Source organism: Cryptomeria japonica, chromosome 2 (assembly GCF_030272615.1).
Source record: "Cryptomeria japonica chromosome 2, Sugi_1.0, whole genome shotgun sequence".
Lineage (NCBI taxonomy): Eukaryota > Viridiplantae > Streptophyta > Pinopsida > Cupressales > Cupressaceae > Cryptomeria > Cryptomeria japonica.
This window is the reverse complement of record NC_081406.1, coordinates 680063347-680077697: the sequence shown is the minus strand read 5'-3', so window position 1 is coordinate 680077697 and position 14351 is coordinate 680063347. Positions and strand designations below refer to the sequence as shown.

The 14351-nt window shown below is 35.8% G+C and overlaps 1 protein-coding gene across 2 annotated transcripts; it reads right to left on the bottom strand.

Moving 5' to 3' along the window:
* Nucleotides 1-1802: 1802 nt before the first annotated feature.
* LOC131036853 (ADP,ATP carrier protein 1, mitochondrial) lies at nt 1803-8917 on the bottom strand. Of its 2 annotated transcripts, XM_057968846.2 has the most exons (6): nt 8762-8838; nt 8579-8623; nt 7495-7567; nt 3082-3579; nt 2609-2980; nt 1803-2349 (listed from the first exon to the last, which is right to left on the bottom strand). In XM_057968846.2, the coding sequence occupies exons 4-6, from the start codon at nt 3559-3561 to the stop codon at nt 2053-2055; spliced, it is 1149 nt and encodes a 382-aa protein (XP_057824829.2). In that variant the 5' UTR covers nt 3562-3579; nt 7495-7567; nt 8579-8623; nt 8762-8838; the 3' UTR covers nt 1803-2052. The 2 variants fall into 2 exon arrangements, with proteins under 2 accessions (XP_057824829.2, XP_057824828.2); XM_057968845.2 differs by lacking the exon at nt 8579-8623 and having other exon boundaries at nt 8762-8917.
* Nucleotides 8918-14351: the final 5434 nt, after the last annotated feature.

Genomic DNA, 14351 nt, shown 5'->3' with positions numbered 1-14351 from the left:
TTGCAGCTACATAATTCATGGCACTGGCAGCTTTAAAAAAATTCTAAAATATCTCAGCAACTCCAGCTCTATTTTTAGGAAGCCCCCCTCCATGGGACCCCAGCCTAACTCTAATGAAATGAAATCAATGCCTTCATTAACTACAATTTTCGTACAAGCTACTCCCTGATCAGGTAAATCAATGTGCTTATGGTAATTCCAGATAAATGATGTCCAATTAGACAGACTGAAGAAGAAAATAGCTTTTCAGCTGATATAATGGCATCGTTTGCCAGAAGAAATCTTTAAAGATTTCTTTAACTGAATATTTCCAGTTACGCACCTGCTTTTGATCTAAAAAAGTTCCTTCAGTGCATGACCCTTTCAGGCCTGCTGCTTAGGTCGGAACTGTAGCTCAAGGTACACCTAAGCTGTAAGTTCTGAATGGCTTTCTGTCCCCTTATTATATCTACTAAACAAGGATTTAAGTGGAATTATTGCATACATATGACCTTGGGAGATTGTAATACATTCAGGATTCTAAGACGTTGAAAATCATGGATCTTTAAACATTTTGCATATGCATATGGGCAGGCAATAAACAACCATAACTCATGTTTACGTAAAAACAACAATTACACTGATAAGAAAAATCCAAGCAGTCTCCTAATAAAAACATTTGCAGATCAAAGTCGAGCAGTCTCCCCATTACAAAACATTGGCAGATGCACAAGGATAAAAAAAAATACAACCATATCTACAATAAAAAGGCTGGAGATGCATTTGCACAACAACGATACGATAATTATATCGCTGAAATTCAAGAACTTTAATAATACAAATTAATAAATACATAAAATCTAAAGATTATAATCAAATGAATTGCACCCTCATTGTTTACAAGCAAACAACATATCCAGTTCTTAGAGATTCAGTTTGCAAATGCCTCCTTTGTTTAGAGATGATCTGAAATAAACACCAAAGGAGGCAATTGCATGAACACTGTTACCTACAGACTAGGAAAGCATCTACAGCGGTTCATAAAATATAAAAAACTGAATACAGGTAATGTATAAGTGGCCTAAGCCTTAAACTAAAAATATAAAGGCTTAAACTGAATAAAAATAAGTGGCCAAAGCCTTAAACTAAAAATGTTAAAAACTGAATACAGGTAATGTATAAGTGGCCAAAGCCTTGAACTAAAAATATAAAGGCTTGTCTCCACCTACTGCAATAATTAAAAACTCATGTATATAATATAATAAAAGCTGCAACACTTACATCATGTATACATCACATCTGTGCTGATACACATGATACTAGACAATTTGGAACATCATAATGCTGCAACAAACATTTCCACATTGTGGTAAACAAATCATTTTTTGACTGTTCACAATTATTTTAATAATAGAAAAACATCAGTCAGATACACACACAACTGAGCAAGATGTAGGAGTTAACATACAAACAGAGAATAGCAATTCATCTTTAAAAATAACTTCTATCCACCACACTTCCAAGCAAGAGCATCAAAAAAACTAAATAGCAAAAATCGATTTGACAAGTAACATAAAACCAATTTTCAATGAACAACTTCCACAGTCCACGTGAAACTAAACTTCCAGACAACTTCTCAAATTGTGTAAAACTATCAACTGACAATCCATGTGAAACTAAACTTCCAGACGACTTCTCAAATTGTGTAAAACTATCACTTGCTTATAATTTGAAACAATTCAACTTTATAAAATTGAAAGCGATGGCACAATAACACCAAACAAACACACACCAACCTTAAACAAAACAACACAAGACCAAGGTAATTCAAAATCAGAGGAAACTATTTTTTCCAAAATATCAAATAAGAAAATTTTGTGCCTGACAACAGATCAAATACTCATCTGCAAATTTCAGATGGCAAAACTCAAGTGAACTTGGACTGGTTCCTAGTGTACTGGAAATTGCAATTAGTTTAGCCAAATATTTTTATTATAATGAACCCGGAAAACGGCTCAAACCGCCAAAAAAATAATGTCTAAACAATTTGTCATCACCATCAACTTCATAATATTAGCCTCCACCAGAGCCATATTTCTTTCCGAGAAGAATTAACTGCAGCTGGTCATATCCAGCCAAGACTCCAGCTCCAGCAACAGCTCGCAGAATATTTGCACCAGCACCCTTGAAGAGAGACTTGGCACCTTCCTTCTTCAGAATCTGTTGAAAAGCATCCACTGAACTCTTGTACTTCACTGCCTCACCGGAAGTCATCATCATTCTTCTACGAACAGTGTCGATAGGATATGAAGCCAGACCAGCACCAATTGTAATACCCCAACCAAGAAGAAAACTTGCAAGGAAGTTATTCTGCAAACAATAAAAAGGTAAAATAACCACATTCGGTGCAAAGATATGCAATGTCTGTTCACATACCAAATTATAAATCTTGCTTTGAAATAATAAACTCACTTGGACAAACAAATAATATGCTCATGTCAAAATAATTGTTACAAATTACAATTGTAATAAAGTAAGTTAGCCAATTTCCACTGATCAACCAGTACTTGACCAGAGACCAGAAGCGATTGAAGTATGCATAACATAATCAGAGAATATTGAATCTCACCTGAAGATCTCCAACCAATACAACTGGCTTTAGAGAATCATACATCCCAAAGTATAGACCACGATACACGATAATCCCCACACATGATATGTTGAATCCACGGTAAAGACCAGCAATACCATCTGTTTTAAGAGTTTTACGATAGACATCAACGAGCCCATTGAATTGTCTCTCTCCTCCTTTCTTTGCAGCCTTAGAATCATTAGCCAGCCTTGTTCGAGCATAGTCCAAGGAATAAACAAAAAGGAGAGATGATGCACCAGCTGCACCACCAGATGCAAGATTTCCAGCAAACCATTTCCAGTAGCCATCCCTGTCCTTCTTGAAATTGAAAAGGCTCTTAAAGTAATCCTTGAAAGCAAAGTTGAGTGCCTGTAATGCAAACAATCACATTTCAATCTAACTACCAAGAATTTACATACACAAACTGACACCTTCAAACAGATTAATGAAAAATGAAAACAACCATGTACCTGAGTGGGGAAATAGCGTATGACATTAGCAGTATTTCCTCTCCATAAAGCAATAACACCTTCATCCTTGATTGTTCGACCAAAACAATCTCCTATGCCTTTGTATGGCTCAGCGAGCCGACCAGACTTCAGCATTTCATCCTGATTCTGGATCAGCAGCTTGACGCGTTCAATGGGGGCAGCTGCCGTTTTGGAAACAGCAGCAGAAACACCTCCCATCAAAAAATCAATCATGAAACCTTTCACACCTTTCTCTGAAGGTGCTGGAACGTAGACGGGTGAAAGATTTGGAGTTGCCACAGATAGATTGCTCCATTTGGATGCCTGCAAAAGTGCACTCTGTGATCCACCATAAAACATTCCCTGAGGTCGCTGTATGGCATTCTGGCTAACATGCCAGTTCGGTGGAGATCTGGAACCAAGGAATGTTTGACCAGACAACTTTTGCACAACTGACGGATATTGAGACCGCTCTGACATTGTGACCTAAAAATATTGCTGCAAAACAAAATAAAACCAAGTAAGCATTTAACAAACTATAACAATAGCCAATTGAAGAGACAAGAATAATTTGGCTCATAGTTAAAATAACACCTACTCATTCTAACAGACCAATAAAAACACATGAAAATGCCCAATTTGTACCAATGTTTTTATATAGAAAAAACAATGCAAAAAAATAATTTGCCATTTCCAAAAACGAAAACCCATAACCAAACCAGAGCCTGAACATGGAGCAATGACTTGGGTGATACATTGTTTTTCCTTCATTTATAGATCAAAAAGTTCAATTCACCATCAGGATCACAAGATTATAAATTTTGCATACACGTTAATATTACAAATTTCATCCCTCGAAAGCATGGGCCCAAATATTTTTTGTTTTTTATTTTTCATCCCAGAGTGAAGTCCAGAGAACATGCTCAAATGCTTGGAAAAAATAATGCCAAAAATAAGAATTTGTTTAACACAATTAACATATGCAACTGCAGGCTGAGTTTTGGACCAGTTATTTAGCATTTAACTTGTAAGCCTAAAAGGGACACTTTTATCACCTATGGTTTGGACAAAACAGGGAAAATTCCTAATGAGCAATAAATAGATTACCTGTGTTACAGCTATCATTACAACTAACACAAGAGTAATTGCATAAACTCAATCACACAAGTTTCATAGTTCAATCGTACTTGTGGCACCAAATTAGGATCTCTCAATTAAGTAGTTAATAAACAATTGAATTTGGACTATCTATTCAAAAACCCAAGGCATAGTTTCTGTATCATCCTCCACATCCTCCTGTTTCTTGTTTTTAAAAGCATAAATATTTATATTATATAAATGTCTTCAATAGCTCGATGTTTTCTTTTTGTTCAAGCCATAACAGATGGCTAGAACAGATGACTAGCCATCCCCTGCAATTTTGTAGGCAGTTACTCAAGTTCTCCGATCTTTTTCCAATCAGGGACATACCCAGCAACATTCCCTAGCTATTCCCACATCCCTAGAACATCACAGGTGCACTGAGTTTAACTAATTCTTATGCAAGGACCCCTAACTGATTCTTAACAAGTACCGTGCAAGCACCCCATTAATAAGGTAATCATGAAGAACAAAAATAACTGGCAAGTGTAACACTCCCTCTCTGACACTCATGCTGCATGGAGTTTATTTCTCTAATCCCATTAGTATTTACTATTTAGTGAATGGACTGTCATATTTTGAAATGTAATTATTTTCAATTAGTTATGAATTGAATAAAGGTGTGCATGTGGTCAGTTAACTATTTGGAACTTGCATCGATTGAGAAAAGGCTTTGACAGTAACTGTTTTGGAACTGCCTGAATATGAGGGACCAAATTGTCAGTTAACTGCCCAATTTATGGAGCTGGATTTGTCCAGTTACTGCCAACGTTTGAGAGATGTCTCGTCTCTGATTGAGATTTGCTAAGAAATGGTAGCTTGAGTTAAATAATGCACTGGGCACAGGAGAATGGTCATTCTTGAAATTTGAAAAACAAAAATCATTTTTCCCTGGACTAGATCTTATGTTTCAGCTGCTATGGCTTGGGCACAAAACCCTACAGATGTAGCGATCAGACTCTTATGCGAAATACTGGCATTTCAACTTATATCTGGAATACTAGTGTCCAGTTCTACATGTCTGCGATCTAAGTGAGCTGTATTAAAAATTTGACAAAATTCAATCAACTTATGGATTGATTTAAAGAAATATCAATATTACAAAATATTTATTGCTGCAATCTTTCTGTGTATTTCTGGATTATCACAACAACTAAGGGATGCTGGAAATTGGAAGTCTAAGGTACCATTATGGCAATGTGTGGGAATTGTGCAAGGAGGTTTAAATTCTGGTTCCAATGGCATTTGTTCTCTCGAGATGCCTCGTGGTAAGAGGGTTAGAGACTGCATACTCTGGAATTTCTTTTTAAAATAGACTAACCGCATTATTTTTTAGATCAAAGATTATTCTTCCCTGGCATATGTCAAAAACATGCTTAGTGAGAGCAGCTGAACATTGCTGACTGCTCTCTAGATAGATAGAATGAACCAAATTGGAGATTTATAACCTTTGCATACCCCCATCATTGACACGTGGGGATTTTATTGTTTAAAGTGAGATTGAATTCAATGTTATGAATTATATGTCAATATACATTCTCAATGTTATTTTAAGTAACTTTATGCCAATAAAAACCCATATAATGCCTGTCAAAGAACCCATATTATAACCACCTACAGAATGAAAAAAAGCAAAACATAACAGAGTAAGATTAAATTCAGTCTTATAAAACTTGTGAAATCTAAATTCTCAAAGTTATGAGTAACTTTAAGCCAGTAAAAGCACCTATATGCATCAACCATTATAAGTACACATCCAGAACTCATTTTGTCCCCTTCAGAATGGAAAAAAGAACCCCAGTCAAGAAAATGGATCACTAAAGTCGGCAGCAAATAATGGAGAAAATCTATTAAAATCCAAAAAAACATTAAAACAAATGACCCACCTGTCTCATCACAAACAAATAAAAATCTCAGACAATCCCACAATAGAGTTGTGTTAGAACAAAGCATCTCACCCAAGGCAAAACATTAAATCAAACTGTAGTAAATAGTCTGAAAACATATTAAATCAAATGAAGTAAGATATCTGAGATATTCAGGCTCAATTTGCCACCTATTGCAGGTCAAGATTAGCCATTACACTAGCACCAAGAACTTGTATCATCCTGTTGAGAATGGAAAAAACCCCAAACAAGAGAATGGATCCATACAACCATTACATAGAACCAAAATAAATAACATGAAAAATCCAATCTAAATTAGGACCAAACACCAAAATAAATCTAAGTTAACGGTTTGGGTTTGGGAGCGGATTCGATGACGCAAAGCCGGTTTGTGGGTTCAGGCAAAAAAAATTTGCCTTTCGGGTTCGTGGGTTGAGTTCATCCGTACATGTGTGTGTACACACACACACACAAATACATACATTATATGCAAAAATTCAAAGAAGTAAACAAAATTACAAATCTAAACACATTTAATAGTATGCTACTTCATCATTGAATAGTTCAGAATTTCCAATTAATTTTTTTGATGTTAAAAGTCACTTTGATGTGACTTAACCCAGCCGGTTGCCTGGGTTCACCCGATCCGTGCCTGGGTTCACCCGGGTCTGGTCAGGGTTCACCCCAGGAACCCAGGCACGGACCCGGTCAGTGTCAGGAGGCCAAAAGCCACGAACCCAGCAACTTAGAAATAAATGCCTCCACTATCTCAATCACAAATGAGGGAATGTCTCTGAAAACAGCAGGCTGAAGTTATACACCCAAAAATTGTTCTATCCCATCAGGCACACTAGCAGTGGAACCAAGTAAAGAAATGCATCACCAACTCCATTTAACATTTCATGTATCGAACAAATACAAGTCAACAATCCAAACTTATTAAAACCCCTTCAATAAAAGCAACATAGAAAAACCAGCTCAGAAATGGATATCATTTCAGTAAATAAAATGGCTACTCACAGATAACAAGGCGTCATGAAGCAAGCAAAAAACAGGTCTGCTAACAGGATAAAATGGAACAGTTTCACATAGAAAATATGAGATCCATAGAATAAATGAGCCTCTTTCTTCTCATCTCATTGGTTCCAATTGGTTCAAGATATGACAAACCATGACAAATAATCCCTGGGATCCATCTATTCGTCACTATGCAAAGAAACACACACAACTATCCCTATTTCACAGACCCATAAAGAAAATTCAAATAATTTCCACCATTGCTGCAATATATAATCCAATATTTATTTTTAAACCCATTAAATTTTTCAAACCAAAATAATAGACGAAAAGGCACCACAACAGAAACAGAGACAAGAGGCAGACTTACCTGGAGTGCAGAGAATGGAGCAGAAGCAGACGCAGGCATCAACAAATCAATAAAGTCTTCCCTCCTCCCAAATCTGTAGAGCAACTTTATTAAATATAGAAATTTCTCACGAGAAAAAAATAAAATAAATTGAGAATCTTGTAACCTCCACAAAAAATAAATAAAATAAGTTACCCATTATTATACTCGAAATTAAAAAGGAAACCATGGAGGACCATAAATAAAGCACTTAAAATCATGATTAAACAAGAACCGTTAATCCACAATGTTTTCCATTCAAAAAATCGTGTATTTTGAATGAATCGTTGACCACGTTGACTTTTTTATATCTAATTGAATAAAATTGTAAAGAACACGAGATTTGCTTAGTTTTGACCAATGGGTTAGAGTTTAGAAATACTTGCAATTTAATTGTAAATTATAATCATTGCTTTTGTTTTAATTTAAATTTCAAATCTAATTTCAAGGAACTAACAAAATGATCTCATCGAGATCAATCTAGTTTATGAATGTATTGCAAATAATGATTTCCTTCAATTGTTTAAGATACAAAAATCTAAATGATCCAACAAAACCCAATTTCAAAATCCAAGGTAAACACATTATGCAAATCCCATGCAATATGCCTTGATTTGAATATAAAAGCCGCTCCGTGATTCAATTATTAGCCAAATCACTTGACAGGACAACAAACTCCACACAAATCAACATAGAAACGAGGAACCCAAATTAAGCCACCAGGAACGACCTAATTCGTTACGATATTAAGAATTTTCAAATATTACAAAAAGCAATAGATATGTTCGATATTCAAATTTTGCATTTCTTGTTTGCCCTAGGTGTTCCTTTCTTAGCATCTTTACTATACACTGAGAACTATTTTCATTGAATCTCATTTTTTTAATGACCGATCGCAGATCGCAAACTAAGAATCCCCTAGATCACAGATCGCAAACTTAAAGTCCATTTTTTAAAAAACTGTCTCTTAAATATAAGGACAGAGAAATCCTTGTGTATTTAAACAAAAACAAACGAGAAGCAGAAGGTTTCAAATAGATCTGAAACCCTAAGAAATTTCTCATACCATGAAACCCCTGCAAAGCCCTTCGTTCCCATTAACAATGAAACCCTTTCAACAAAAACAGAAACTTTAGACGATGTTTGATATGTAAAACGCAAACCCTAAGTACCCCATTTTTCGCCATAGACCAGCAAAAGTACAATCTCCGACACATTAAGAGCACAAAAATATTTAAGACATGGATACCTGATGTGAAAAGCCTTCGCCAAGCCGCCTATGGACGGAGGAGAGCAGCGCGCAAAATGCAATGAGGTTATACAAAGCGCTGACTATGGGCTGTATATAAGGCGATCGATGAGACGTAATCCGACTAACCCTAGAGATTTGTATTTCTCTTTTAATTATTTTCATTCGCTAATTCCGTTCTAAATTTAGTTTTCTATAAGTTGTCTTCTAGTGACTACAGTTGGACAAATAAAAAAAATTGTTGGATTTTTTATTTTATATTTGTATTTTTCGTGGCATGTATTTTTTAATTAGTTTGTTTTGAAAATTGTGTTAGGTGATGTTCTCCTCATCTTCATGAAGAGTGAGAAAAGAATCATAAGACCATTCTATTAAAGTAATCTTTCCTTCCCAAACTAGCCTAGTCAGCCACATTCTAGTGGAAATGGATAGACAATGGAAAAAAATTCAAATTCCTAAGCATTCTTTTTGCTTTTTGTACCAATTTTGTTGAGCTATGGCTTGTTGTGCTAACTAGGATTGAGAAAAATATTCAATATTGGATCATCAAGTTTTTCTTTATGACTGGTAGGTTTGTTCTAAAAAAATTTTAATGATCACACATATTTATTATTCCTCGTGTTGGGTTCCTTTTACGGTCTTATATTTGAAGGTAGAAAAACTCTTAGAGATTTTCTTTGGGCTTTCAATGAAGGTCATCATGGTTTTCATCATATGGCTTGGGAATTTCATTACTCATAGCTTGATTCTCATGGTTTGGGCCTAATTTATATCTGCCAATAGGCCATGGCTTTATGCATTATTTGAACAATTAGGGCTCTCACTAGCAATGAAGATTGAAAAATCTTTGTTCACCATTTCATTTGATCGGGCTTCCCTCATGGATGTTCAACCTAGAAAGGACTTGACATTGGTACTTTGTTTGCCATGAAAGAACAAGTACAAATCCAAATTACTTTTATCAGCACAAGCATTTGGAAAGCTTGAGAGGCTCTCAAGCCTTGACTTCTTTAGGATGGAGATGGTTTCACAATGGGTTGTTCATCAATCAATACTCCATTTGGTGGTCCTAGTTATTTAGCACTCAAGGGAAGCCTCTAGCTCTCTCACCTTGGACCAAGGCCTTGCATTTCTTTAAAAAAGACATAAAAAGATTGTCGGACCTTATCCATCCTGCTCCTAGAATTTCCTCTCTTGGTTGGACTTTAAGGTGAAATTTAGGAGTTATCAATACATGGGCAATTCCTTGTGCCCTATTTTTCATAAACAACTCTGATTATATTATAAATTTGTATCATATTATGCATTCTTGTATATAGGTTTTGTCTTTGTATAGCCTAGTTTTGGTTGTTTTTTGGTCTCGTATGCCCAAAGATATATAAATTCTCACTTAATCTTTCCAAGATGCACGTCCCCAACTAGAGCCATTGTTAATGCCTTGAAATATTTCTACATTTTCATGTCCACTAGGGTAAAAAATTTACCAAATTGCATAAACCCTAAACCCCTTGTATCTTTTAGGTATGTTCAAATGTTCCATTTCTACGTTAACTAGTGCTTGCAAGTTGCCAATTCATTAATTATAACTTGAGCCTATGATTATCATGTTTCAGTTGGTCCCTAAGCCTAAGGCTTTACCCATTTACTAGCAATAAATTTTAACATTTCTCTATGTCTATCACTTTACATTTTAAGTTATGAATTGAGCATGTGGAAATTAGAAGAACTTAAGTTGTCGGGCCCTTGTGCCCTTGCAAGAAGCTTATCCCTTAAACTTTATCCCTTGCAGGTAGGTGGGAAACCCCCTTCCTTCCTACCACCAGGTCCTTTACCTTATGTTAAGCCCTCCCTGCACCCTTGCAAGGTGTTAAGGCTCAGTATGTTAAACCTCGTGGGTGAGCGGGAAGCCCTCTACCTAACCACTAGCTTGACCATTTACCACTAACTTTTATATTTCCCATAGGTGTTAGTTCATTGTGTTCTAAACCATTGTGGATTTGCAGGTAAAGGAAAAGATGTAACCATTAGAGTAACTGTTAAGTGTTCACTGCGTCCTCATAACTTGAAGTAAGTTACTAGAGGAAAAAAGAGTTAGTGCCTGACTGCCAAGTGAATGTTATAAAGGTTAAATTTTCAACAGTCGAGATCTTGCAATAGAGATCTAGTGTCTCCTCATGTCCCTATGGGGGAGAGTTGGTGGGATTTGAGGCTCCCGACAAACTCGAAAGCAAGCTTAATATTGATGATGTGTTTGCTTGTGTGGAAAGGTAAAAGATTGTGGCATTTTTTTTACTCCCTTGACTAAGTTCAAAATTACTCAGTGATGGTCAAGCAAGTCTCAATCATCTGATGAGGATGATTGATGGTGCAAATTCAGAGTTGTAAAATGATTATTCATTGAGTTCAAGCTTGCGCAAGCGAAATAATGGTAGAAATGACTCATGTCCATATGCCCAAGTTGCAAATAAATGCTAATTCCTAAAGGTTGTTCATCACTTTGCATTTGATAGAAGAGCTAGAGCATCCCAAAGTGACAAGGAAACTTCTCTATGTGTGTTAGGATTTCCAAAAAGTGATACCAAGTAAGTATGTACCAGCTTTCACTCTCAGTATGATTCCATTTCTTGAAGTACTACAAGTTTATTACGGTGATTAGGGCCTGGTAGTGTTTAAAATGCATGAAAATACTATAATTTATAGTTCGCCAAACCTTAAAATCACAAAATGAGTCAATAAGCCAAACTAATTCCCCTGCCGATAAGAAACGTATACTACAACAAGATCTACTAGACCTTCTCCTAGGGTTAAATATGAAATCATGCACCCTTCCAAACTTGTTTGAAGACACCTACGCACAGTGTCTGGATGTAGAGATCTCCTCCCTAGGTTGGAATTGTTCATGAACTATTATAGCAAGAGATTCAAGGCAATCCCCATCTCAAATATTTGAGTCTGTGACTTGAAAAAATTGATTGTGACCAATGTTTCTGTGGGTGTTGACTTTCTTAAGGTTTTGGCAAAGACATATGATGAAAATGTCAGGGTGATTAGGAAGAGAGATGGTGGGCATTGGTGGTCATTTACAAGCAAATAATAGTCAATGCATTCTTGCTCAATACAGTTGCCAATTAGGCCATTGGTTTTGATAGTTTCAAGGAGAAGTATGAAACACAAAAGGGTACCCTAAGATATGAAATTCCACAGTATATATTGAAGGGATTAAAAAATGAGCTAATCCTTATTCCATCAAACAAGAAGGAGCCTTTCTTAATTACCACATCTGAGAACTACTTTGTCAACTTGTTGTGCTCTCTACCAAGTTATAAGGAAAGAGCGCGAATAAAGAATGCCAATTAAGCTTATGTTCGTGGCTATGGATATCTAGAATCCAATGGTGAATATGGAATTTGATTTTTCCACTTATCTTTTTGATAAGATACGTAAAGGCTTGATGAAGATACGGGCAAATGAGAAAACAATTAATTTCAAATTCTATTCCCTACTACTTTTTGTTCTATGAAGGTAGGGGCAATTGGTACAAGTCTCTGCAAGTGACAACAACAAATGAAAACAATAGAATAATGCATGTCCAGTGTTGGATATATGCCTGGGATAAGCATTGCAACAATGTTGATTATGTTGCATTCCATAATTGTTTCGTTATAAAAATCACAGGCCTCATTGGAACATATATGTACAAGTTGCCTCCTTAGATTGTCATGATGTAGAGGCCAAAGGACAAAAAGCCATACTTGAAGATTAATCACAACTGGGGTGATCAATATTTTCACACAGATAACACTTCCTTCAAATTGTATGGGTGCCTTGTTCCACCACACATTTTACCCAAGTTTGTGCCTAAGAGAATGACACTTTTGGAATACATGTGGAAAATGAATGAAGTTGAGAGAGAACATCTTGAAGGGGAAAAGAAAGAGTCATTCTTGCCATATTGTATTGTTTTTGCAGAATTTACCTTAGGGAGGAAAGGATTGGAGACTATTTATTCAATCTTAAATGGATATAATTTACGAACTAGAGTAAGTAGAAATTTTAATCCCGAAGGATTTATCCACCAGTTCAAAATGCAAATTAAAAGAGGGGCCTTCAAACATCAAATGCATTAAATTGAAGATGCCATTATAAATTATCATAATTTGGAAGAAGTATGTTAGAGGAGAATAAAATAGGGAATAATCCAAAAGTGATAGGATGAAAGAAAAAAGAATAATCCTAACCACCTCGTGTATACTTTGAGATCAAATCTTATAGAAAGGATTGATATGATCATTGTAATGGTGTAAAACTAGTTAAGATAATAAAACAACTAAATGACCTAATTAAGCATCACATTAAGGAGGGGAGGAATCTAATTGATCTAGCCTTGATAGACCAAGATTTTGATCAAATTCCAAGCTCCTTTGATAGGCCTCTATCCTCCTTAAATTGATTTGATTTAGATTGTTGAAGATTAGGATAAGATAGTGAATTAATGGAGTGATCTAATAGAAACAGTGAGCTACAAATGTCATTAATAGCCACAAACCTAGATTTGAGCAAAAGTAGATGTTTCAGATATGTTCCCATTTTTCGAGACTAGGTAGTATCAATTCGCCATGGTCCTCTTAATTTCCCGCGGCTGAAAGTTGAACCTATTCGTCTCTACGAATCCTTTCAATCCTCTTGAGCGTAGCTCTATACCTATTACTGCACGCAGTGAAAAAGAGAAATATGTCGGGAATAGGGGTTTGCCCTACTTCAAACTCCAATTTTGGAATTAACCATGAAATTGAATTGAAAATGTAAATGAAAGATTTTAGTAAAATACTCTCTTTTTGAGGGAAAGGCCAAGAATGAATGAAACACTAATGATATACCTTTAATGAAGTTTTATTTGTCTTCTCAAAGAATTAGGGTTTCATGTATGTTGTCTTCATAAAACATAAAATATGAATGTCATCTCCAATGCTTGAATCCTGACTTCACTTCTGCTCCAATGCTTAATAGAAGACCAATTGCTTGCTCACTTGAATGTGGGATCTCAAATTTTGTCTCTTGAGATGATTAGGAATATATATTAGGTTTGAAATGAGAAGGGTAGACCTCCTTTTATACTTGCTTGCCGAAAATCCGATTGAATTTTTACAATAGGTCTAGATTTTCCGCTCATCAAAGGTGATCATTAGAGGGGGCCAATTTAAGGCCTGATTAGGAGGCCCAAGGCATGGTATGTCCGGGTCTTGATTTGCGACCAGGGCATGGTACATCCTGGTCCTGCAAATTAGGACTACTAACAAGAGGTCAAGCTGGAAATGTGGTGAAAATGTGAGGTAAATGAGTAGTGTGAGCAAAATCATTATTGCAATCAGGCCTTAGATGATGGAACGCCAAAGTGAGGCCTAAGTAGGGACAAAATTATAGGGGAGTACAATTTAGGATGCTATAGTTATCAAAAATAAATAAAAAAATTATATGTGTATATGGTGAAAATGGATACAACAATAATATTGAAAGACTAAATGAATTCAACCACAAAACCCTAGCCTAACAACGACAAAGATCCACCATAGCATATGAAGATTACCTAAGA

Excerpts from the sequence above, each read along its gene's own strand:
- LOC131036853 (XM_057968845.2), bottom strand. The coding sequence starts at position 3,561 with ATGTCAGAGCGGTCTCAATATCCGTCAGTTGTGCAAAAGTTGTCTGGT. Across the intron at positions 2,981-3,081 it reads TACGCTATTTCCCCACTCAG|GCACTCAACTTTGCTTTCAA; the intron begins GTACATGGTTGT and ends TTTGCATTACAG. Across the intron at positions 2,350-2,608 it reads TATTGGTTGGAGATCTTCAG|AATAACTTCCTTGCAAGTTT; the intron begins GTGAGATTCAAT and ends TATTGTTTGCAG.